This window comes from Periplaneta americana, chromosome 13 (genome assembly GCF_040183065.1).
Source record: "Periplaneta americana isolate PAMFEO1 chromosome 13, P.americana_PAMFEO1_priV1, whole genome shotgun sequence".
Lineage (NCBI taxonomy): Eukaryota > Metazoa > Arthropoda > Insecta > Blattodea > Blattidae > Periplaneta > Periplaneta americana.
Window position 1 is genome coordinate 141,388,478 of NC_091129.1, and position 27,993 is coordinate 141,416,470.

The 27,993-nt window shown below is 37.4% G+C and overlaps 1 protein-coding gene across 2 annotated transcripts in view; it reads right to left on the reverse strand.

Moving 5' to 3' along the window:
- The window catches only part of LOC138712516 (neurotrimin-like), a 1,014,780-nt gene that overhangs the window by 5,499 nt on the left and 981,288 nt on the right, over window positions 1-27,993 (reverse strand). For both annotated transcript variants that reach the window (XM_069844403.1, XM_069844402.1), the window contains exon 4: window positions 23,736-23,904. In XM_069844403.1, coding sequence (XP_069700504.1) covers window positions 23,736-23,904 — 169 coding nt within the window. The remainder of the gene's footprint in view (window positions 1-23,735; window positions 23,905-27,993) is intronic.

A 27,993-nucleotide genomic window follows, 5' to 3' on the forward strand; every position in this document is an offset into this window, starting at 1 on the left:
TTACAGTGTGTTTGATTTATTATCATAGAAGCTACATGATAATGTTTAACGGTGTGGCAAATAGATTCCTCATCTGGCAGCTCGGCAACGAAAGAACAAAAATGGCGAACGATACTACCTACCTAAACTTCATAGAGCCTTCACTTCCTAAGAGGAGGAGTCACGTCGGGAATAACAGCGTCGCGACTATAGCTGGTGTGATGTCAGTACCAACTCCTGGGAGAAAGCAGAATCTCACGCTCAAACTGGTTTGAAGGTCATTGAAATCAGTCCTGCTACATGAAGTGTCCATACTGTATAATTATCTATACGCTGGTATTAGGACTTATGCCATCAGAAAATTAGATAGCACTAAGTTTGGAGGCAATAATTCTGCTGAATCATTTAGCATTGAAGTTTGCAGACACGTTAAGGCTTATTTTTCTAGTAAAGAAGGAAGAGCTGAATGTTATCAGTGCGATGCATTGTCGTATTTATGCCACTTTAAACAGAGACGTACGGTATATTTAAATGATTTTTCGAGCGAGCCATCCGTGTCAAAATTAAACACATCATTCGTTCTAAATTGTAGTGGTTACAATATCCAAGCTTTTGTTCAAGCTATTCAACTTAAAACTAATTGTAAAACATACTTCATTAGGATTTTAAAATGATCTCAAATAATTGGTTATATTATTGTCATTATTAAAGGTTGGAATTCCGGGGAAGATAGCCAATTCGTTTGATAGTCTATATATACGTTCCTGCTCTAACAAGACTAAAACAATCTTTAAAAATAGATAATATTTTAATTATTCTTTCTCTAATGAATTGGAATATAAGTAGAATTAATCTGTGTTGAAATACAGAGACATTATCAATCTTACCTACAATTACACTAACTTCCTTCCATAACATTTCCTTTTTACGGGCATATCTGTATTTTTGAACTCGCATCGTACAGAGCGGGCTGATTGGAAACATGGTTAATTAAAATTTAATTACTTATTTGTGAGAAATTGCAAATACACGATGTTTTGCAGCCATATTTGTGATATCGTCATTCGTTTGTTTTCTAAATGAACCTCGATCATGCTGTCAATTTGTAGCGAAGTCAATCTAGAGCGATGAACGCCAGAGCAGATCGCTTCAGTCCGCGCTGCACGTTGTAAAGAATCCAGCTCCATTTATTTAATCGCCATAGCCAGAGCCATCTTCCTCTGCCATAGCGGAACCAGAGCTTAACATTATCAGTATATGCAACGTCACTACAGTCGAGCCGTTCTTATTTCCGGCGTGGCCACGCCTTCTCCACTTTTGGCGCGAAGAAGGTAGGCAATAGTGATGGGCGAAGTTGTTCTTTTCCCGGAACAGTTCCGACTGTTCCGGTTCCGAAAAAATACTATGTTCCAAATAACAGTTCCGAAATAACAGTCACCAGTGGTGATGAGTCGGAGTCGTTGAGTCGTTCAAACGAACGGTACAGTACCCTCCCTCTTCACCATGCTGCTCACACTGGAGCACTCATAGGCATGACATAGTACACATTCTTATCTATAGATGCACTGCAATGCACATTCGAATCGATTTTGGAAAATTGCTGTGCATGCGGACAGAACTCAAAAGCTTAATGTTAGTAATTACACAGCTGTTGACTACAAGGACAGAATACAACACTTTGTTTTCGTACATAAAGTTATAAAGACATGGTAGCCAACTAAAAAAAAAATAACAAAACATTTAAAACATATGGTATGTAATTTCTGTTCTCTCTATTACATAATAAAAAAAAAAAACAAATCATTAATTTTTATTTTTACTTTTCTTAATGCACAGTTATAATAATAATAATAATAATAATAATAATAATAATAATAATAATAATAATAATAATAATAATAATAATATATATATATATATATATATTACAATTTCATAAATAAAAAATATATATATTGGCAGTACTGAAACCTGGAAACCCCGCAGTGGGTTAGTAAAATGTTGGAATCGCATCTTTACCAAAGTGTAATTTAAACTTCGCATTAAACCTCGCTCTCCAAATCAGTACTTATATGGGTAGTTTCCAACAAATAATGCTACAACATTTTTGTCGTTCTTTGATAACAGAGAAGATAGCACAAAAACTTGTGCTTGTCAGACTTAACCTCAACAAACGACATACAGACATTGTAACTAAACCACTCATTACCATTTACGACTTTAACCTTTGTATAAAATCAGCTGATCAATGAATTAATAATAGTATGCGTACTTTATGACTTTGTAGAATGTTTATAAAACAGAATTAGTCAACTAATGGTGAAATAAACCATAAAGCGGGAATGAATATTACAGATTATTAAATACTTACTATAACATTACAGATGATTGGCCAGTCTTACAAATGTTGATATTAAAGTTCGCGCCACCGCAAGGATTTCAATTTCCATGCGTCCCCCTCCAACCACGTGAGAGTTTCAAGTACCAACTTCATCCAACGAAGTTCCAAGTATAACATAAAGAACAACGAGAACAGTGTAACTGCAGCTGTCGTTGGTTCATCGGAACAAGCTCCGACGTTCCGACTGTTATCTCGGAGTCGGAACATACCTTGTGCAACGCGGTACTGCGAGCCCGCAATAGCTGGGCAAGTGAGCAGCTCGGAGTCGGAACACTGTTATTTCGGAACAGGAGGTTCCGACCTACTGTTCATTTTTGCAACAGTTCCGAGACCGGAACAGTTCCAAAATAACTGTTGTGTTATTTTTTACCCATCTCTAGTAGGCAATAGCGGTGTTGCTAAATCTCTGGCAAGCCAATAGTGAACGAACGCAGTTCTAATAGTAGGTTGTCGAACAATCAGTCGGTAGTGCAGTGTTATTGTTGTTAGCGCTGAGGTTTGAGCATCGTACTGTTCACGCAACTTATCTGGGCAGCTAAAAGATCGGGTAGCGGGGTGTAGCGAGGTTGCTTGTAGCGGTAGCGTGGCAGGAGAGGGAAGGAGAGGGGCAGCGAGAGAGCACTAGGGAACCCAAGTGCCTAGATAAGTTGCGCGAACAGTAATGCCACGGAGGAGTCGGAAGACCATCAATTCGCAAAGCAGAGAAATGATTCTTAGCGTCAGAGATTATTTCGAAAATGAACGTGAAAATAAGGGTAGTTTATTGCCTTTAATGCAAGTGGTGCAAAGAACAGCTGATGCGTGTGATGTGAACAAGTGTACGGTTTCTCAGATAACGACAGAGAAGTACGGACAATCCGGTAAAGAAGAAAATAAACTGAGAAAAATGGCGGCGGCAGGTACCAACAATGATTGTAGCGATCTAGGCGTAGCACCTCTAAATTCAACAATACCGGTAGGCAAGGTTCTTCGTGTAATTTTTTTATGTAGCAATGACTTATCATGACAAAATTTCTAATACTAACATATTTTACTTAATTTACTGGTTGTGTGGTTTTAGTTATTCATTCACATAAAAAAATTTTTATTTATTATATTTTACAGCTTTCTCCCTTTTTAATAATTTCTAATATTGTTTCTGTATTTACGAAAATCGTTATTTCAAATGGTCGGAAAAACCAATTATAGCACAACATGGTTAGTCTTGTGTGTCCTGGGATGCTGGGATCAACAATAACAATAATATACAATATTATGTATTCATATATTACTAATTATTTATCGTAGGAAATAATTTTTCGTTCGATGTTTAAGACTAGACATGTGCTAAAACTTCGTTAAGAGTACAAGGGTAGACTTGACAACACAGTAATATCCACCGTGAGCCAGAAGCGGTATGTCGTCTGCATAACCTTGACGACAACCACTGCCAGTGAAGCAGCGTGTCAGCTGACCAGAAGCTGTAGTGTGATTTGCTGCCGGAAATAAGAACGGCTCGACTGTACCTTCCACCTAAAGGTACGGTCACACGTCGCTACTTTTGCAGCGCTGCAGTACAAAAAAACTGCGCAACTTTCGTACTGCGACGTGTGAACAACGGTGCAACCCGAAAAGTAGCGGCTACCGAATCTGCTGCCCGCTACTTTTTCATGCTGCGCGCAGCTTAGAAGTTGCGACGTGAGAACAGGGTTCTCAGGGTTGCAGACGCAGCATTTTTGATATCGGTTTTGTATGTGTATGTGTATATGTATTTCTTCACACTGCAGTGGGTATATATCCGGTGGCAGTGGTAACTAATTACACTCAATAAAGACAATAATAAACACAATTAATAAAAAATGGAATTAATAATAATACTAATAATTCATACTAACCATAATTAATAATAATAATAATAATAATAATAATAATAATAATAATAATAATAGTAATAATAATAACAGGGAACATCCTAAATTAAATGAAGCACGATCGGTTAAAATAACATTTAAAGTAAATCTAATTTGTACCTTAAACCTATGTTCGTACTAAAACCCACGAGTATGATATGTTCATATCTGCACAAGTACCTTTCAACACTACACTCATTTCGCTATCAACTCACTCACTGCACTAGAACTACGACATATTTCACTGATTCTATTATGATTTCACTAACACTTCAAAAACATTTCACTGTTCAAATACTTTGCACTGCCACTATAAACTATAAAGCTTCACTGACAGGAACACGTTTCACTTACTCAACACACTTCACTGACACAACACACTTCACTGAAACAACATAATTATTCACTGATAGAACACTTCAATAACAAAATATCAATTTCACCCTATAAATATTGTGTATAATTATCGTCTATTAGTACAGTCCTTAAGCCTATTTTTAAATACATTTTTGGTTGTTGGTAAAGCCTTTAGTAAGTCTGCAGGTAAAGCATTCCAGTCCCTGATAGTACGATTGAGAAAAGAAAACTTTCCAGTGTCCGTCCTCTGTCTTCTTTCCCTCAATTTGTAAGAGTGGTCGTTCCTTGAAGAGTAATTTGGCGGCTGCAACCTATTTTTTATTTCTCTCCGGGCAGGCTCACCTCTGTATGTTTTGAACAGTGCGCATAATCGAAACTTTTGCTGCGGTTGCGACCAGTGTTGCCACCCAAGTGTGCCAATGATAATTTTATTGTTTGGATATATTTTAATGTTAGATGTGATGAAAATAAATTATTTGTAACAGTTATTAAATGCACAACACAGTCTTAGTATATTTGCTGACAAAATATATATATATATATATATATATATATATATATATATATATATATTTTAACTTTCCGTAGCGTAGTTTCAAACAGGAGGGTTGCCAACATTGATTACGTGTATATGCTGTTGGTTATCATTTAAGTATATAGGCGTTTTTAAAAGCTTTATAGTAAAAATAATGCCAATTTCTGGATACTAGTTATGACAGAAAAGCAAATAACAGATTAAGCCATCGCATGAGTTTCTTAATAATGCGAACATAGCCACAAAATGTATATTGAGAAGTCAACACGGAGATGGAAACCTGTATAATATATGTGTAAGTTTATTTAACACACTCTCCTAAGTCTTGACTTAGTGTATGCATATGAAGAGTTCGCGGGAAAAACGATGAATGTCACAGTTTTGTTAAGGTTGATGTCATTATCTAATTCAATGGATCACTGCGAAATTTAATGTTATTCTTATGAAAAATGGTAAAAAGGAGAATTATCACCACGAAGCCAGTAGTCCTTTCCTTTATTTTCTATAGAAACAGCATTACATCTTGCAGTTATAGACTCAATTACATCATTATCTAATCCTTAATAGAAATGTGACATTCATCGTTTTTCCCGCGAACTCTTCATATGTTTTTTTCAAACGGATCTAAGGACGTCAAATTTATTTTATCAGTTTTTGTCAAATTTCTCATAACTTGCCATTTGGACTTATACCAGTTTGGAATCCACCCCTTCAATTTCCTTAAAGAATCAAATATAAGACTATCCCAACATAAAAATGATATACCATGAACACTTTTTTGTACTGTAGTAAAGGCTTTTGAAAGTTGAGTAAATAAAATTATGTACTAGGTAGCTCTTAACCCATTTCAGGAAATTTCAGTTTTTGTTGAATTCGTGAACGTTTCTTGCTCGCTCTTAAAGTATTTCACCAATCGTTGTTATGCTTGTCTTCATGTTTTCGCTTCCTATTCTTAGTTGCCGGTAAGACAGAAAATTTCGTAGTAAATTTCTAACCACACAAAACAATGAATATAGTTCAATTTACCCGTATTTCTCAGTGTAATGATTCAGAAGAAGACCTTAATTTTCTTTCTATATGTAGCTGAAAGTAGAGATGATATTATGTGTATTTTCGTAATAAAATGGTTAAATTGCAGTAAATATGTTTATAGTTAGAGTGCAAGAAATTCTTGTGAAGAAAAATTAATACGTTTATAGTTAGTGTGCAAGGAATTCTTGTGGGGAAAAATTAATATGTTTATAGTTAGTGTGCAAGGAATTCTTGTGGGGAAAAATTAATACGTTTATAGTTAGTGTGCAAGGAATTCTTGTGGGGAAAAATTAATATGTTTATAGTTAGTGTGCAAGGAATTCTTGTGGGGAAAAATTAATACGTTTATAGTTAGTGTGCAAGGAATTCTTGTGGGGAAAAATTAATATGTTTATAGTTAGTGCGCAAGAAATTCTTGTGGGGAAAAATTAATATGTTTATAGTTAGTGTGCAAGGAATTCTTGTGGGGAAAAATTAATATGTTTATAGTTAGTGTGCAAGGAATTCTTGTGGGGAAAAATTAATATGTTTATAGTTAGTGTGCAAGGAATTCTTGTGGGGAAAAATTAATACGTTTATAGTTAGTGTGCAAGGAATTCTTGTGGGGAAAAATTAATACGTTTATAGTTAGTGTGCAAGGAATTCTTGTGGGGAAAAATTAATATGTTTATAGTTAGTGTGCAAGGAATTCTTGTGGGGAAAAATTAATACGTTTATAGTTAGTGTGCAAGGAATTCTTGTGGTGAAAAATTAATACGTTTATAGTTAGTGTGCAAGGAATTCTTGTGGGGAAAAATTAATATGTTTATAGTTAGTGTGCAAGGAATTCTTGTGGGGAAAAATTAATACGTTTATAGTTAGTGTGCAAGGAATTCTTGTGGGGAAAAATTAATACGTTTATAGTTAGTGTGCAAGGAATTCTTGTGGGGAAAAATTAATACGTTTATAGTTAGTGTGCAAGGAATTCTTGTGGAGAAAAATTAATATGTTTATAGTTAGTGCGCAAGAAATTCTTGGGTAGAAAAAATTTCATTTTCATTCTGTACAACCCTATATTAATATTTAAGGGCTGAGTTCTTATTTTATCCCGTTATGTGATTTCATTACCTACTTCATTAAAATCTCTTAATTTTGAATCGAATTCAGTTTATTGAATTGATATATCGCTTCGTTTCAGAATCACACGAAACAAACACACAAGATCTGTAGTCGGCCAGAAGCCCTTCCTCAATTAGTTCGTTCCCCCCTCAGCTCCTCTCAACCCCGGATGCCAACGAAATGACAACGTCATTAAAGCATAAACCCTCACTGTAATAGATGCATGATAAACTTTATCTTGCAATGTGGCTGTAACCATTGATTGTGCTAGGGACAGTACAGCTTTATGGACTAACATGGAAGTTTCGTTATCCTCCTCCTTCCACTGCTGGTATTTAAACTGATTAATGGAGGGTTTTCCATACCACTTGCAGGGGTTTGTCGTCCATCGTGGTGTAGTCCTTACTATGCTCAACATTGTATCCGAGGTTCGTGATTTCAATGGGCAAAGGACGAGGGACTTTTCAGCAGAGATGTACATCTCCTTCCGGAGAAAAGGTGTCTGTGTGTGTGTTTGTCTAATGCAGCGTTGTCAGACAGAGACTAAACGGAGCGGAGCGCTCCACTAGACTGGTTGCGTGCTCCGGTGTTTCCACAGACATAAGCAAGTTCACGCTCCGATCTAGCTCCACAACTGGTTTTGGAGCTTACAACTCCGACACTACTGGTCTAATACCTACATAATTCACATTCATGATTCACGTTCCGCATGTCGCGTATAGATGGCAGGACTGTGACCCACTTTCAAGTTGCACACCACTTCGGCGGGCCACATTATGCATGATGTGTATCTGTGTGGAGAGTTACGTCGTATACTAGGGTGAGTATATATAACATTAAGATACGCAAAACAGTCATCTGTAATCATATCCCAGTCTATCCGATGTTCCTAGTTTTTTTTAATTATAATCTTCGGATTCCAACTTTAACTGTGTTCACAGTTCAAAATACGACTGAAGCAACGATAAGGAAATTAAACTTGGGGTTTTGTTGAGTTAACAATAGAGAATTCGACTCATTTACCACTCTCTGTGACTTTCTAGCAGCACATGATGATCTCTCGTCCGATATCTTTGGAAGCATAAAAACATTTTCACTGATTGACATTAACATTAAAAGAATATCAACCTTTCAGCAAAAAAAAAAAATAATAAATAATAATAATAATAATAATAATAATAATAATAATAATAATTTTATGAAAATCTGTTCTTAGTGACGAAAGGAGGGAGGACTGTTAGAATGATTAGAATTATCTTATTCGAGGTTCAAAATTGTGTTTCCTTTAACGTCCCTGTAGCAATCTTGACTGCAATGTATCACCCATATATAGCGTGACCACATTCTAATTACAAAAATACAAGAGATCTGGTTATGACAAATTTTAGCGTAATTTTTTGAGGTGCGAAGCCAGAATTTATTAATGGGATACTTTATATTTATAATCTTAAATTATGAATTTAATTATTATACAAATATGATTCAGGTCATAATTTTTTATTTCGAATAAATTTTATTCAGCTTCCTCCAAGTGAAGGCTGCCTAGAAGACAAAGCTTACCATAAAATTGTTGTTATAATGGAAAAAAGAGAAAACAATAGAGAAGAAAAAGAAAAGATTAAACAAAACATAATTAATTCCAGAAGAAACATAAAATTCCCTAGTATCTATTAGCTATTGGGTGATCACAGTCGTCTATTTAGCACTAGTTGCAAGACCCAACTTAAGTGAGCAGATCGCCATAGCAAAGAGATCAATCTATATAACTGTAGATATGGTTTCTTACGATTTTTATAGATCCCTTCAATTGCAATAACATTTAAAAATACGCATCTTTCTTATTTTTAACTTATTTATATTATATTGTTAACAGGATTGTGCAGAACATTTAATTTTTTATCTTGCTATATACTTACAAATTGAAAAAAAAAATATTTACAATCATATATGCATATACGGTAGTTACACCAAATTATAGGATCACTGGAACAAAATTATATTAATTGGTACCTACTAAACTATCGACAATAATATCAATTTACATCCAAATATATTTGGCGGGTATTACTATCAGATGGCATAAAAAATTAGTGATCATAATTGATAAATAAAAATATGGTAGGATTAGGAGACCAATGCGGGAACCATGAGAATAAAAAAATATTAGCTGAAAAACGGGAGTTCCTGGAAAATACGGGAGAGTTGGTCACTCTACTCATATGGTCCAATGTTTCTCGAATTGACATGCAACACTTTATTGCCATTTGCATCAGCATACTTGTATTAGAGTACGTTTTCTGATCTGATCTTGTTGAAGAACAAACATAGAAGTGAACTTAATAGGCTATTGATAGAGACTTGCGATTTAAAATATCTACAATAAAATTGAAGACTGGATATAAAAAGGCTGTAAGTGCCAAAGAGACAACCGTAAAAAAACGGTGTTTTCTTATGCAATTAGTAAAAAAAAATGTAATATCACACTTTTGCATATCTATGGGAGAAGCTAAGGCCTAAATATAATTACAATGGAACTTATCATTTTTCTTAGTGCACTGAGCCAGAGACATAGAGACTTTAAAAGAAACTAATTTTCAACAATATAGGCAATTATAATTTTTTTATGTTCAGTCTTCAATTGAGCCAGACTTCGCAAAGAACATTAGTCCTTCCCACTGATTACCTTAATGAAAGACTAAAAAATTGGTTTAATTTTTCAACGCAAAGACATCAACCTTATGGTAACTCTAAAAAAAATGGTTTCATTTATCAGAGCAAAGATGTACGAGTATAACATAATATAATATTAAAATTATATTCAAAAGCTAAAACTGCAGTTTAATGTCGCAGTCAATTTATTAAGAATATTTAATTCACTTACTTACTGGCTTTTAAGGAACCCGGAGGTTCATTGCCGCCCTCACATAAGCCCGCCATTAGTCCCTATCCTGAACAAGATTAATCCATTCTCTATCATCATATCCCACCTCCCTCAAATCCATTTTAATATTATCTTCCCATCTACGTCTCGGCCTCCCTAAAGGTCTTTTTCCCTTCGGCCTCCTAACCACCACTCTACATGCATTTCTGGATTCGCCCATACGTGCTACATGCCCTGCCCATTACAAACGTCTGGATTTAACGTTCCTAATTATGTCAGGTGAAGAATACAATGCGTGCAGTTCTGTGTTGTGTAACTTTCTCCATTCTCCTGTAACTTCATCCCTCTTAGCCCCAAATATTTTCCTAAGAACCTTATTCTCAAACACCCTTAACATAATATGTTCCTCTCTCAAAGTGAGAGTCCAAGTTTCACAACCATAAAGAACAACCGGTAATATAACTGTTTTATAAACTCCAACTTTCACCTTTTTTGAGAGCAGACTGGATGACAAAAGCTTCTCAACCGAATAATAACAGGTATTTCCCATATTTATTCTGTGTTTCATTTCCTCCTGAGGATCATTTATATTTGTTACTGTTACTCCAACTGAACTTCTCAACCTCTTCAAAAGATAAATTTCCAATTTTTATATTTCCATTTCGTACAATATTCCCGTCACGAGACATAACCATATACTTTGTCTTTTCGGGATTTGCTTCCAAACCTATCTCTTTACTTGCTTCAAGTAAAATTCCCTGTTTTCCCTAATCGTTTGTGGATTTTCTCCTAACATATTCACGTCATCCGCATAGACAAGCAGCTGATGTAACCCGTTCAATTCCAAACCCTCTCTGTTATCCTGGACTTTCCTAACGGCATACTCTAGAGCAAAGTTAAAAAGTAAAGGTATTATACGAGTACCTATAACATAATATCGTCGCCTGAATGCAAGAACTAGGTAACTCGAAATTTGCGTTTTTTAGTTACCTCTTTTATAGCATAGCAAAAATCGCACAAAATGTAATCCAGGATCTAGGTAACTGATCGAACGATACCAGCGACATCTATTTTCCAATATAACAAATAGGTAAAAGAAAACGAGACATATTCCTTAGTGCAATAAATAAATAAATAAATAGGCAATGTCACAAAATATGAAAAATCATGTTACCTAGTTCTTCCATTCAGGCGACGATATAATATTGAAATTATATTCAAAAGCTAAAACTGCAGTTTAATATCGCAGCCAATTTATTAAGAAATTTAATTCACTACAGTATGTATATTTTTAATGAGTAGAACATGATTACCAACCTAAATTATACAAAAAAAAATTTGAGAAATATGATCTTCAACGAATCCATTACATTCAAAAGGTTGGAAATCACTGGGCTAAGGAGTGTGACGAAAACAATAGCGACAGTGTGACACAGGAGCACCTCTATCCGGCATTTAACTCTGTTACATTAACGGGATGTTGGACAGCCCTGAGTCGTGGGTCCGCGTTCTTCATATCCTGGCAGGATGTTATTATTTCCTCAAACAGGCAGTTTTGTCAGGGGCTGGTCTGTTACGTTGGAAATATCGCAGACCTAGGATACCACTTCAGAGTATTATTGCTGGTAGAGCCTGGCCAACTTTGTTCCAAGTGGTGCTGTTGATCTATCTGATTCCTGAGAGCACGCCTCATGTGTAAATCCACACACAGATGCTTCCATCTATTACCTCCTTCCTCACTGCAAATACACAGCAAAGCGCACAGTTTCGTCACATGCCGGGTGGTGACAGCAGGATCGGATTACTGTATCCTGTAGGCTGACGTCAGCTCGCTAATATGACAGTCCGCTAGTTGTCTCCTCCAGCTTACGGGCCTACTTGCCGCGTATTAGGAAACAAAGTCCATAGTGTGTTTATCTTTTAAAAAAGTGTGGAAATTTAGCATCTATCACCGCTTTGCTTTGTAACAAAAACTAACTCCATCATCATTAAAACTACGCCTATCTGAATGCTGCTTTGGAGTTAAATCGCTCGCTTGAACTCGGTCGAGTGTCGCACCCTCGAGTGAGATATGATCGGTCGTGATACGCTCGTAATAAATACAGTAGAAGCACAGTACAAGGTCAAGCCTCCGTGATCTGTTTGATCAGCATGCTGGCTTCTAGATCAAGAGGTCCCGGGCTCGGCTCTCGGTGATTTTTTTTTTTTTTTTTTTTGAAGAAGAAGAATTCCCTGGGTGTCTAGAGTCTGGAAATTTGTATGAATGTGAGTGTGGTTGTGAGTGTGCCGGGTTAATATTAATTAACCAATCATCACAAATATAAAAAAATGTACAGTACATCAGGACTGTCACTGGGCAGTAACCTGAACACACGTTTCAGCGTCACATTGTTGACAAGTAACTCTATCTGATAGCACAACCATAAAGCATCTAATAGATGCTATAGAGTTACCAACAACGAAAAAAAAAAGTACAAGGTCATCTCGCCGACATGTCTTGTCTTGTATGGAAGGCGACAGAAAAGATACACATATGAAGAGTCCACTGCAAGAATGATGGATGTCATTTGGAATACATTTTGCAGGAGAAGCAATTGAAAGTTTGAAATGCTTAGCGCTCAAAGCTTAACTGTGATTTTCCGATCATTACTGGACAATGACTATCAGTATTAATGCCATATAACTCTGTATGTACATTCTATACGTCTTAAGCTATGCACTGACAGTCTTGGTTCATTTTAGACAAGAAAGTGACATCCATCATTCTTGCAGTGGACTCTTCATATTATGACAGCGACGTGAGATTCGAACTCACGACCAGCGTCCCGCGAGAGAGCATATCGCGCGGGCTTCACGGGGAAAGGGGAAAGGGGCCTACACGCGAGGGGAGGCTGCGCGCGCAGCTGCTACTTAACGCAGTGAATGTGGAACGACCTTCCCGACTATTCCAGAAATCCGTCGAAGTGGAAGACTCGCGAATTTTCGAGGCTACGTCGCTGTGGTTATAAATTACGGTCGCGAAGGAACGACAGCAGAGTTTTCAGTTGATTAGTCAGCCAGTCAGTGAGAAAGCCAGGGCAAGCAAGCCAGTCTTGCGTACCGGAGTTCGACTCGAGTGTGCGTCCGCATCTGCGTCAGCATCCGAAGGCCTGAGTTCGAGTGCAGTGGACCGCAGTTGGAGGGACCTGAGTTCGAGTGCAGTGGACCGCAGTTGGAGGGACCTGAGTTCGAGTACAGTGAACTGTCTCTGAAGGTCTGTGGTTCGAGATACTGTGAACTCCAGTGACTGAGATAGAAGAACTGTGAACTGAGAACTGATAGTTCTGATTTGTAAATAGTGCTTTGTAAATATTAGTTAAGATTAACAGTTCATTGTTGTTCGTACTAGTCCAAGTAAATTGTCATTGTCGTCAGTGGAGTGCTATAACGAATACTGTGTTGAGTGAAAATTCCAATTGTTGCCGAGAGCGTTTAAGGCGAATTGTAGAAAGGAATTATTGTTGTGAGGAATAAATTACATTGTTGTTACTAATAAAATTCACAATATGTTTTGCTCACACGGTAAAAATAAGGCTTTATTTTCTACGTTTATGACAAACGTTTAATGGAACAGTCAATGGAACGTACCAAAACAGCAACATGAAGTTATAAATAAAATAGTATGAAAAACTTCGATATACAGTTATTATTGCTAATTAATAATTATTCAATATTTGATTTACCGCATATATAATATGATAGGTCCATACATAGTGTTTCGCCTATATACTGCGACAATGTAGAAACGTTTTACAAAATATTATTGATATAGCAGTAGATTAATAACAATATTAGTACAGAGATAACGTCACAGAAAATATAATAAAACGAATAATCATGCTGCACAACTTTACTGTTACAGATGCAAAGATTGATACACTAATTATTAGAGATTATTATTATTATGATTATGATTATTATTATTATTATTATTATTATTATTATTATTATTATTATTATTATTATTACTAGAAAACTCAATACAGCTCTTGCATTATCGTGATTGTGTTCTCCGTTTATAATAATTACATTTACATCCAATGACATGTAACAGATGTGGCAAAAACAAAATCACTCCTGTGTGTGTGTGTGGGGGGGGGGCGGCGGAACATTCACCTACAACATTTACAGTATATTACATTTTAAAGCAAGTTTTGTAGTTGTACTATGTAGAGGTTAGTTAAACACTGCAAAGTTTTGAAATGGTAAACATCTATGATGTTACTACACAGTTCATCACTGTAACAAGGACGAATGTCTAACGCTCGGTTTATACCGTTCGAGGATTTATCGCTCGTGACAATTTTACCCATCATGCATATGGGCTACCTATCGGATTATGCTATGAACTACTTGGCGCTCGAGCGAAAACGTCCGATGCAGACCTCTGGTGCCTATCAACACAAGTCACAACATAATTACTATAGTATCCGCGTTTATTTAATGCCCAGCCGGTGTCAAAGACGATGATTTCCTTTGAAGAGGTAAGATAAAGGCTTCTTTATTGATTAGGTCTTCTCAGATGCCGCTCCAATCACAAGAAGCGGTAACATGTCTACCAATGATGCGTTAGCATTTTTAATTGGCATGTCGTTATCAACTTTACGTAGAGTATGTAACATTGTCATATCTTGAACTGAGTGATGACAAAGATAAGGTTAGTAAATTTAATTTAAATGTTAGTTAGAATATACTTTGTGGGAGTACAGAATGTTAGGTTAGATGGGAATGGCATATCACAAATAGGAGATTGCTTGTTGCACCATGGGGAAGTAAACAACAATCATCAATTAGGAACAGGATTATTTATTCATAAAAGAATAAAATGAACAATGACAATCGGTGAAAGATACCTAGAGAGGAATAAAGAAGTGTATGTAGTATTTGTGGACCTAAAAAGGCTTTTGACAGAGTGGATTTCAATAAACTGATGGGGATCCTAAAGAAAATTGGCGTGGATTGGAAAGAGAGAAGACTGTTCAGTAATCTTTATGTATGAAGCAACGAGTGGAAGCCAGGATAGGAGAAGAAATGTCAGAAGGAAGTGAAATTGGGAGAAGGGTACGTCAAGGATGTCCTTTATCACCTACACCGTTCAACATCTACTTGGTGGATTCAGTAAAGAACTGTTTTCAGAACATGGGAGGAGTGATAGTAGGAGGACGAAAAATAAAAGGCAAAGATTTGCTGATGTTATGGCGTTGTTAGCAGAAGAGGAAATGATACTAAACGATATGCTACTGAAGCTAAATGACAGCTGTGAGCACTATGGGATGAAAAGAAATGCAAATAAGACGAAGAGCATGATCATAGGAAGAAAAATACAGAAGATAAAATTAAAAATTCTAAATGAACCAGTAGAGTAAGTGGGTAGCTTCAAATAATTGGGGTATACTATAAGCAGTAACATGAGCTGCTGCCAGGAAGTCAAAAGGAGGATAGCAATGGCCAAGGAAGCTTTTAATAGAAAAAGCAGCACTTATGCGGATCTCTGGAAAAAGAACTAAGGAAGAGACTAGTGAAGTGCTTTGTATGAAGTGTGACATTGTATGGAGTAGAAACGTGGACATTACGACGAAGTGAAGAGAAGCGAATAGAAGCATTTGAAATGTGGATATGGATATGGAACGTATGAAGTGGACAGACAGAATGAGAAATGAAGCTGTGTTGTAAAGAGTGGGTGAAGAACGAATGTTGCTGAAACTGATCAGGAAGAGGAAAAGGAATTGGTTGGGTCACTGTTTGAGAAGAAACTGCCTACTGAAGGATGCACTGGAAGGAATGGTGAACGGGGGAAGAGTTCATGGTAGAATAAGATATCAGATCATAGACGACGCTACGATATGGGGAAACGAAGACGAAGGCAGAAAATAGGAAAGATTGGAGAAAGCTGGGTTTGCAGTGAAAGACCTGGCGCTTGGACAGAACACTAGGTAATGAAATGAATGAACAGAACTGCACGCATTGTATTTCTCACCTAACATAATTAGGAACATTATATCCAGACGTGTGAGATGGACAAGGCATGTAACATGTAAGGGCGAATTCAGAAATGCATATAGAATGTTAGTTGGGAAGTCGGAGGGGAAAAAGACCTTTGAGGAGGCCAAGACGTAGATGGGAGGATAATACTGAAATGGATTTATGGGAGTTGGGATATGATGGTAGGGAATGGATTAATCTTGCTTAGGATATGGACCGATAGCGGGCTTATGGGAGGGTGGCAATGAACCTCCGGGTTCTCGAAAAACCATTTGTAAGTAAGTAAATGTTGTTTATGTTTCTAAACACACAGGAAGTGTACGTTAATAAGGTATTTTTGTTTTATTTTGTAAATCATGGTCGCGACACCCCTCAGCTCTTTAAACGACCTCCACTTTGGGAACCAATGGTCTAACACAATGAATAAAAAGTCACTTTCATAGCAATAGGAGTGAACCTAACTAAACCACTAACAAAACAACTTAAATTAACTTCGATCATTTGTTCTAAGGAATCATTAACGAATTCTATGTACCTAATCTCACCCTAAATCAAAAGATTAAATGCCGATTGAATCTTTAAAATTCAACTGTTATTTAAGCTAATTTCTACAGCACCATTCAAATTCCATACTGCCGATTAATTCATAAGACTTTATAAAGCTTCATATTGCAGAAATTGTAGCATACTTTGAGTGCCAATGAATAGTTTCGTTATTAATGTGTATATACATTTGGGAAATCAATTCCAAACAATGGCAGCCGTATTTTAATACACCTCAAACGATGATATTTACAACATGGCACAGAATAGTGTTTGTGCCATTCATTGCCTTCAGGGAAACCCGTATTTGCAGTCGGAATTGCGGGCTTTTAACAGCCAATAGCAAATAGCTTCCATAATTGGACGATTAACGACACTGGAGTTCTAAATTAAGCTTCATAATAAAACTAAGATAGCTGGATATCAGAGCCATACATGTGCTGTCAAGCGTAACGTCAACAGAATTAAAAACAATGCTCTCAGTTTGCCCACATTCAATATATGCAGATAAGGATGTAATGGATTTACGTCCTGTTTACTTTTATTCAAATGTGAACTCCGCTCAATTCCATACATGAGTCGCTGTGTGTAATTCACTTCTGTGACCTTTAAATTACCCCATTGTTGGCAATCACAGCAGTTTTCGGAACGTTAGTATACGTATTGAAGTCCAACAACGTAAATCAAATCAAACAAATACATTTTTGATTAAACGTGTTGTTAAAGTATCAATGAAATAAAGAATGCTGAAAAAGTCTCAATGTACTTTAATGAAATAACTGAAATAATTTAATGCTTGCCATAATTTTATATGTTGCCATGTTTTCTCATTATATTTTCAGTACATTAATTTTGAACTTATCGTCTGATTGAGGCTTTGGCTGATATGTACATCTATTATCAGGCAGTATATCTCACTTGACGATATCTGTGAGAGGAAGAACAATTGTTTGTCTACATCTGAAGTCTGATTAATGTATTATCGCCGCGCTGTCATGGGTAACATTCGGCAGGTCTTTGAGTGGCCTCGTACATAACATTCGGCAGGTCTTTGAGTGGCCTCGTGCATAACATTCGGCAGGTCTTTGAGAGGCCTCGTACATAACATTCGGCAGGTCTTTGAGCGGCATCGTGCATAACATTCGGCAGGTCTTTGAGTGGCCTCGTACATAACATTCGGCAGGTCTTTGAGTGGCCTCGTACATAACATTCGGCAGGTCTTTGAGTGGCCTCGTACATAACATTCGGCAGGTCTTTGAGTGGCCTCGTACATAACATTCGGCAGGTCTTTGAGCGGCCTCGTGCATAACATTCGGCAGGTCTTTGAGTGGCCTCGTGCATAACATTCGGCAGGTCTTTGAGTGGCCTCGTACATAACATTCGGCAGGTCTTTGAGTGGCCTCGTGCATAACATTCGGCAGGTCTTTGAGCGGCCTCGTGCATAACATTCGGCAGGTCTTTGAGTGGCCTCGTACATAACATTCGGCAGGTCTTTGAGTGGCCTCGTGCATAACATTCGGCAGATCTATGAGTGGCCTCGTGCATAACATTCGGCAGATCTATGAGTGGCCTCGTACATAACATTCGGCAGATCTATGAGTGGCCTCGTGCATAACATTCGGCAGATCTATGAGTGGCCTCGTGCATAACATTCGGCAGATCTATGAGTGGCCTCGTGCATAACATTCGGCAGATCTATGAGTGGCCTCGTACATAACATTCGGCAGATCTATGAGTGGCCTCGTGCATAACATTCGGCAGATCTATGAGTGGCCTCGTGCATAACATTCGGCAGATCTATGAGTGGTCTCGTACATAACATTCGGCAGGTCTTTGAGTGGCCTCGTGCATAATATTCGGCAGGTCTTTGAGTGGCCTCGTGCATAACATTCGGCAGGTCTTTAAAATTTAATTGTATTATTGTTTGAATTTCTTATGTCACCGTTCCAATCACTCGCCTAAATTTCAATATTGCAACCAATAAGCTGCTTCCATTATTAAATGACACCTACTTGTCTAATCTACGTGGACTAAAGCCGAGGTTGCAATGTCTTGTGCTGAGGACGAACATTAAGGTATGTGATTAAAAATTATTGTTACTGTTCTCCAACCAAGAGATCAACCGTGAAAGGAATGTGTTTACTATTGCATCATCTATTGGAGAGAAGTAGATAGATAATATTACCGTTATAACGTAAGTTCAAAAAAACATGCGCTCTCCTGCATATGTTATTTCATGTATGGAGGGATTAAAAGACCAGGAAATTAACCATGATCTAATTTTGTAACTAGGGTAGTATAAATATGTGTGTATCAATGTTATTGTTTGTGCTGTGAGAGCTAGCCAATAGAGATACGAGTACCCACGTGTGTGACCTTATGACAGCTTATGACATCAACATTCATTCACAGCATTACCCCGATGCGTCTCATTCCGCAGAGACTTTCTCGTGGTTGGAATACAGTAAAGAGTTATTATTAAGAGTTAAGAATGTCAACGTACTCGTATATGAAATAATAATAATAATAATAATAATAATAATAATAATAATAATAATAATAACCATTTAACAATATAACAAACTAGTGCTTATTCTTATCGAGGAAGTAGACGTGACAACGTGACGCTTAGAGTGAAACCTACAGAGCAATAATCGGTCTGCAAAATTATGTTTTAAAGCACACCGCACGTTATTGTATGATGTGAACAGGTTAAGCATGAGGCCGCGGCGATCGTTGGTCGTATCGTTGGATATTGCACACAATATAGAACAATGAAGAAATATAATAGTACTTTCAATAGTTATTTCTTATTAATTTGTGATTTTCTAATACGTCACATATTGCTACAGAAATGGTAACCAGACACGACACATTACCTCTCACGATAGCGAAAGCTTCTGCTCGAATTACTTTCGCTTATCAGAAGATAAAATAAATTAATTCAATGCATTCGTTTATGCCTGCCTAGATCTTTGTATTGCAGAGTAAGGTAAACCACAATCCGGAGAGATTTGTACCCTGGATGTCTTACAAGCATACACGCACCCTGTTTGTAACTTCACAAGGAGTAGATAGCCCGAGGAGCGAAGTAAAGGCTGGGTGGAAAAGAACTCCAAGTAAAGTAAGGTTCGATAGCGGTTGAAGTGAATGAGATGTAGTAGAAGATTTAGAAAGTAAAACGTAAATGAGTGGGAGAGTGGGATGAATACACAAAGAGAGAGGGAGATTGAATTTAGCTTGGATGCGCACTACAGCCGCCGGCCCAGCTAATTACAGATATGGGGGGGGGGCGAAGGGTGAGGGGGGTGTCTCTACTATCTCTGATAAAGTTGACTAGGGGTGGGACACTCCCCCATTCCGCTGGGAAAGAGGGGCTCAGTCTTTACGACGCTTTGGCCTACAGCAATTTTCCTTCCTTCCTCATTTCCTCTCCACTGTGTCTTTGCCATCCCACCCCTTATACTCCACCTTATTTCGTGCACCACCATTCTCATATGACGCACAGATTCAACAAAGATGGCGTGCAACTTTGGGTTTAGCGTTTGCAAGTTGTATTATTTCACCCTTTCTCAGATTCCAGTTGTAAGTTTTATTTTTGAGCACATATATATATTCGGGCGGGCACCCTTTTACAAATTACATCATCAGTCATCAGCAATGTCATAATAATCTTCATTTGTTTCATTTTACAAGAGCAATATCTCGGCGGCAGTATCCCAGAGAGATATCTCAAGACCTGTAAATCACTTGGATGTAACTGCTGTGGACTTATCACGTGATATTGTCTTGAAAGTCTTGCAGTACTTTATACAGTACTAAGAATGCCGCATCGAAACATAGTTTCTAGCTTCTGTTCCAGTTTGAAATCAAAGTGTTGCTATTTTTATCTCTAGCTGACTTAATAAATCGTTACCTAAATGGCTAAAATGTCATTTTTTCAAGTCAATCTGGGCAGTAATTGCCATCACTCCATATAAAAAATTTCTCGAAGAATTAACTTTTACCCTACCAAAAATTCACCAATTTCACATAGAAATTCACTGCGGGCTAAAGCAAGCAGTTGCACTATCTTAACTTCGCACTAGAATATGCCATTAGAACAGTCAAGGAAAAGAGAAAGAATTTGGAATCGAACTGATGACGTGAATCTGTCTTCCTCCGACGAGTTTAGCGCTGGGACCTGAGGTATTCTTGGCATCGGTGCGGGGGGTTGCAGGTAGATTCTTTTGTTGCTACAGCTAAGTCGAGCCGAGCGGAGTGGGAAGTATTAATCGTCCAAAAATATGCAGTCTTCAGTTTGTAGTAGTGTGTGAATATTTCATATACATATTGTTTACCTAGGAGTATATGGTTTTGTTATTAATATATTAAATATATTGTTGCAATTTTTGCTCAAACGTCTCCCTGATGTTAGCTATGTTAATACTATATCAATTTATTACTCATGTTAAATATTTCACCGTTACAAGTCATTTTTAAGGAAACATGCTGCGGAAAAGTGTTTGGTTTTATTCTATTGGAATTTTAGAATATATGCGATTGGTATCGTGAAAAACAGATTCCTATAATGTCATGCGAAAATCGTTTGTTGGTGCTATCTTAAAATACAAATCAAGCAGTTTTCCTTCTCAAGTGACTTCAGCAGTACAGTATATTTAAACTGATTACTTTACTAATTTAATTCAATTCTACTAATCACTAAATTTTATAGTATGATTCTTCTTTTCATTTATATTATTGTAGTTGTATTATGATTTTTCTTTTTATTTTATTGTATTTGTATTTCTGGTGGTGTGATAGCATTAACTTCACCAGAATAAATAAATTAATTAATTAATTAATTAATTAATTAAATAAATATATAAATAAAGAAATAATAAACATTTTTACAATACTTGTATCTCTATCTCGCCAAAAATACGTTACAAAACTAATAGGCATACTGCTCTCGTAAATTGAGCGAATGTTTTCAGTATGATTGTACTTCCTTCCAGACTGGCGATGTCACTGTTCCCTCCCACTCCAGTACCGTGCTAGACTAGTCGGAACCGCATTTCTCTCAGCACTAAATTCCTCAGAGGATGACAGTACAGTATGTTAGGAGAAAATCCACAAACTATTAAGGACAACACTGAAACTTTATTTGGAGCAAGTGAAGAGACAGGTTTGAAATTAAATTTCGAAAAGACAAAGTGTATGAGTATGTCTCGTGAAGGAGAACTCGATGCCAGTTGTGTTACTGCTTTGGAAATCGTAAAATCATTGAAGTGCTATGAAGAAGAACAGTTCATTAAATAAAGTTGCTATCATTATTTGTCCCGAATAATCTGATGTTTTTAACAATATGAAATTATCCACACGGACAATACAAAAGAGAATAAGGGATATTGAGACATTAACTGAACAAGAAATTAAATCAAAGATGTACCAAACTGTGATCTAATCTCTCTCTCTCTCTTCAGGTGAAAACGCAGATATTGATACAGTAGAATTGGTAATGTTCACCCGCGGAGTTATGAAGGATCTCTCTGTATAAAAATATTTGGCCGATGTCATTGCACTTAAAGGAAATACAACAGGCTAAGAGTTATTCCAAGCGTGAAGAAAATATGTAGAACAAATGAATCTGAATGTAAACAACTTGTATCTGTAGTAACAGACGGGACTCGAAATATGACTTTAAAAACGTATACTAGACGGACTAACATGTTATTAAGAGAGCTGGAAATAAATGAAGACATAAAATGTTACCATTGTATAACACACCAGACTGGCTTAGGTTTATTTAAAATACTCTTCATAGAAAAATATTTGCAGTCCTATCGCCCGCCGCTACCCTACATAGCTGCTATGTTTGCCTCTACATTCAGTATATTCCTGAACAATTAGTTTTCTGAATGAAAATTTGTAAAATCTAAACAAAGATCGTGACTAGCAGACGAAAATTTACTAGTTGCATTAAGAGTGGCAAATTGTGACGTATTTTACTAGTCTGTGACACAGTAAAAATTAAGGTGAAATAAAATAAGATCTTGTCCATCAATAAATGAGCCGTTCAGAGCAGAAGTCAAAAATGGGTAATGAGAGTTAAAGTAAACATTCTGTAAAATACAGCGCAAAGTAGCAATTAATATTCAATTTATTTAAACTATTAGTAGTCAGTGGACATATTAATTGCTACCTTGCGCTGTATTTTACAGAATTTTTATTTTAACCTCATTACCCAATTTTGACTTACACCACTTTTGCTCTGAACGGCTCAAATCATTACTGTGTACTGGGTGTTCATTTCAAAGTGTGTCGTGACGTCACTGTTGTTGGGTCACCGATTTGAAGCGAGTTTCAGTTTATATGTTAGAGAAGTTGCCTATTATTCAAGGCGTTCTTCAATCTGAACTTGAGAACGTGTACGGTATAACTTGAACGTCGTAGCAACAGATGGCGGTCTGTACGGTCTGTGTGCTACCATAACCTCTTTCGAACTGTGTTTTGCGCCGGCAAGTCGTACGCAGGGTATTTGTTATCTTCGATTGCGTACGGTAACATTCCACAACACAAATCAAATGCTCCGTGTCCATGTTGACCGTCGAAGTTAATGTCAACAAATACGTAAGTAATCGTCTTAACCCTCTCCCCATATCCCGACAGTACGTATTTCCAAACAGTTCACATTCCTGCCACTACCGGCGTTACCGTACGTATCGGCACGTACTCTTCAGAATGAACGCCGTACTTGCTAGCCAACTTCTCTGCCTCTTAGATTATACACTTGAGCTGCGGAAGTGTAGGAAGATTGAATTCTCTAGGCTCATCAGCTAGCCACATGACGGCATACAGCGAGCCAAGACACATTTTGTACTGAACACCCAGTAGTCTACGTCAGAGTCCGCCAGTGGGATCCGAACGGAGTGATCTAATGTATTGCAGCTTGCGTCCAGTGATGTCATCGTGAGTACAAATTTTCCGAAGGTAAGGTGAAGCGGGGTAGAGCCTTACCATTGAGGACGTGCACCGTGATGCTTTTCGACTGAGCGTTCGACGGGTTGCATTGGTACCGGCCGGAGTCCGACGGCCGAGCCTTTTGGATGAGCAGGAAGCTGGTGGTGGTCTCCCCCTTCTCTGTGATCACACTCACTCCCCCTCGTGGTGAGTCGTAGCTGATTATCTGAAAACATGACAGTAAAAATAATAAATAACGGATCAAGGATTACGCTGAATTTTCTTCCAGTTTCTATATCTGTTCCTTGGACGGTTAAAAGCTCTACTTTAGGGTGTCGGATGCTTCTTGATCACGGTGTCTATGTGGTAAGGTTATTAGTAGAGCCCAGCATTTGGTCACCGACCAACTGGAATCAGATTAGCTGTGTGCAGAGTATAGCTCAACACCAAGGCTGTAGAGTTAGTATAATCAGCTTCTGATTTAATATAGTGAAGTATGGGCTATCTTGATAGCCGAGTTGCTCTTTCAGTGCATTTTCTTCATGCTAAAGCTAACCGATTCTCAGGCTGATTAAAGTTATCGACCTCTACAACAAATTTAATGATACTATTACTTCATAAACAACTCTTCATCCGCAAATTAAGCTTTCAGGAACAACTCCCTGTAAAGTTAATTGGAATAATTTCGAGGGAAAAATTGTTCCGGGGCCGGGTATCGAACCCGGGACCTTTGGTTAAACGTACCAACGCTCTCCCACTGAGCTACCCGGGAACTCTAACCGACACCGATCCAATTTTTCCCTCTATATCCACAATTTAAAGTCACACAGAGTCAGTGTGCACTCAAATGTTGGTTGCTTGACTGTTGTCAGCCCACTTTGAGGTCTGTGGATATAGAGGGAAAAATTGGATCGGTGTCGATTAGAGTTCCCGGGTAGCTCAGTGGGAGAGCGTTGGTACGTTTAACCAAAGGTCCCGGGTTCGATACCCGGCCCCGGAACAATTTTTCCCTCGAAATTATTCAACTCTTCATCCGTTCCACCTCACACAAAATCAATTCAGGATTTCATATCAGCAAATAAGGTCATGACTATTCAGAAAGAAAGAAATCCTAAGCGTTTGGAAATTAACTTACTGGTAGAAGAGTTTGGAGTGAATATACAGAGTGTTTCCGGGCTGGTGTTACAAACTTTGAGGGAAGATGGGGAAGGGCACATGTATCAATTTGAGATAAGGAACCCTGGTCCGGAAATGACTGAGTCGAAAGTTATAAGCAAAAATAGTTATGTGGAAATGAAATTGTAATTTCGCACCACGTGCCCTTCTTCCCTTTAACCTTTGGAACAGTCGTGGAAAGATGGTATGGGCCGTATGTCTCCTAAGTGGGTACTTGTCCCGATACAATCTGTGAGCTTGTCTACTGTTCCCATTGGCTCATCCGTATTTGAAAATCAGGTCTGCATATTCCGCTCTCTTGTACTCCTTCATTTCACTAGGACTGATCGACTGGACACTAACAATTTTCGTCTATCTGATATAATTAGCGTGAAGAAGATGACAAAATGAAAAGATCCTGCAAAAGTAATTTTTATGGCTATTATATCCTGCAGAGATTCTTTTTTTCTATGTCCAGAATGCACCGCAACCCATAAGATCAATAAGCTTCTTGGTTGAATTGGTGATAGATGGTATTTGGCGAGTCCGAGAATGATTCGCTATGAGGTCACCAGACATTGGCCTTATAGTTAGTGAAATTCTCGAAAAAAGTCCCAACTGTAAAATAAGATTACAACAAATCATAAGATATCAAGGGGATCACTTGAAATGTGCAATTTTCGGAAAGTAATAACATGTCATAAATTGTATTGTTTAAGTCATATTGTGTATTATTTTGATATTTCCAAACCTTACAATCACTTTAGAACAACGTACTGTAATTCGTCAGAAGCAACTGCCGGATGCTGTATAAGACAGAGACATGTTAAAGGGTTCTTAAGAAGTATTTGTTTAGACAGACAGACAGACAGACAGACAGACAGGTAGGTAGGTAGGTAGGTAGGTAGGTAGATAGATAGATAGATAGATAGATAGATAGATAGATAGATAGATAGATAGATAGATAGATAGATAGATAGATAGATAGATAGATAGATAGATAGATAGATAGATAGATAGATAGATAGATAGATAGATAGATAGATAGATAGATAGATAGATAGATAGATAGATAGATAGATAGATAGATAGATAGATAGATAGATAGATAGATAGATAGATAGATAGATAGATAGATAGATAGATAGATAGATAGATAGATTTATTGACTAATATTATACATACAAATTTTATATTATCATAATTTTGTCTAAAATCCAATGCACGGGTCTTCTGACCGTACGTGCTTTGTACCCAAAACAAGTTCTCCTTTGTAGGTTCTCCCCCCACCTATAATTACATCCAACTACTCTCTAAAAGAACACACATTAAAAATGGAAATGACACTGACACAATAAAACACATTATACAATATATCCTAGCCTAAAAGACATAAAAGTGTACAGTTGGGTGGATACTATTAGCCCTTCCTCAGTTCGCGTCGTAAATTTCGACAGCTGCAGCTCTAATCTTTCTCACCTTCAAGAGGAACAATCCCGTCTTTTGTTCCCATTCTCTATTCCCAATGAGGTCAAGACATGCAAGCGAACTCCTACTCTGACTTAGCATCGAGGATGGTAAATATTTTCTCCGCACCTGTTCCAATTCGACACACAGTAATAAAATATGCTTATAAGATTCCTTTTCTTTGCAAAGCGGACAAACACGCTCCCCTTCTTCGTTGACAATTTTATTACCCTTCCATGCCCCCAATCTTAGCCACGCTAAACCTGCTCTGCTGTCTTTGTTACAAGAATTTATGTAGTCACACCTCCCCCAGTTAAGCATGAGATCTGATTGTAAATGTAGTGAGGATTTTTCCGAACATTGGAGCTCAATCTCTTGCCTCTCGATATCAATTAAACGCATCTTAACATTACGCCATACATTCCTCCTGTTATTCTCTCCTTTCTCCCACACCCATCCCGTATTTGTTTAGCAATCAGTCGAGGAGAAGATCTCAATTTAAGACTTGAAGGGATAATGACCTAAAAATCACATTCTGGGATGATGGATTCTAAACAGAATGCATTTAATTATACACACAATGGTGCAAACCATTCCTTTCTACGACTAATGGTTTCCGAGTACATACCTCTAAATGTGGATACTGGTGAGCTGTAACGCCACACCGCAGAGAGTACATTCTTGCTTTAAGATAATCACTTTACATTCACTATAGTTAATATACAAATCTTGAAAAATAATTTTTTTTTCATAACAAAGAGTTAAGCAGCTGCGAGCTTATACAATGCAAGCCATGGGTGAGGCAGTGTGACTTCAGCAGAAATGGTGGACAAAATTCCTTCTCTTGCATATTGAGAACGATTTGATATTTTGCGTTTCGGTTTTGAATGCTGTCATCAGCTCACTTTTGTCTACAACTTACGGAAAAAAATATATAATTTTTTATTTTGTTCAGTGCCATTTAAGTTTCATAGAATGGCGATCTCTGATCAAGATCTTAGATAGGAGCAAAGTACTAAGAAGAAATCTATATTAAAACCACTTTGTTCACCACAAATCTCACTGAGTTTGCCTGGTATCTCGGAGCACTTTGGCGAGAAGCCGCCTCCAGCTGAGCTACGATTGAGGCAGGCAAAAATATCAGTCAAATTTATTTTGAAAACCAGAAAAGCAATAGGAGAAACAAGACAGATACAAAATACAGGATAATGGAGGGATGTTCGTTGAGACACAGTCGAGGAGTGAATCCTAATTTAAGTTTTATGGACTGACGAGCCGATGTCCAGAATGTTAGATATATGTGCGGGTAAAATGGGTCGGGGCAGATGGTGCATAATAGTTACTGTGGGCGTAAGTACCCGGAATACGTCCTTCGGGAGTAATACCAAGTTAATGCCGAGTGAAATGCTTCGAATTACAGTCTCGCCGGCTATGAATAAGTAGCTCGCTGTCTCACATTATATGTACAGGTAATACCACGCATTAAGCGAAACATATGCGAAGATGTCCTCCCCATGATTATAATTGCACGGACGTGAATTATAATTCATGAAGTTGAGAGATGTCACTCTCCGAGGAGAGAACATTAATCACTTTTACCACCATCATCATAATCATCATCACTTTAAAATTAACCATAGTTATTATTAAATCATTCAAACTTTTATATATAACAAAAGTAATATAATACAGT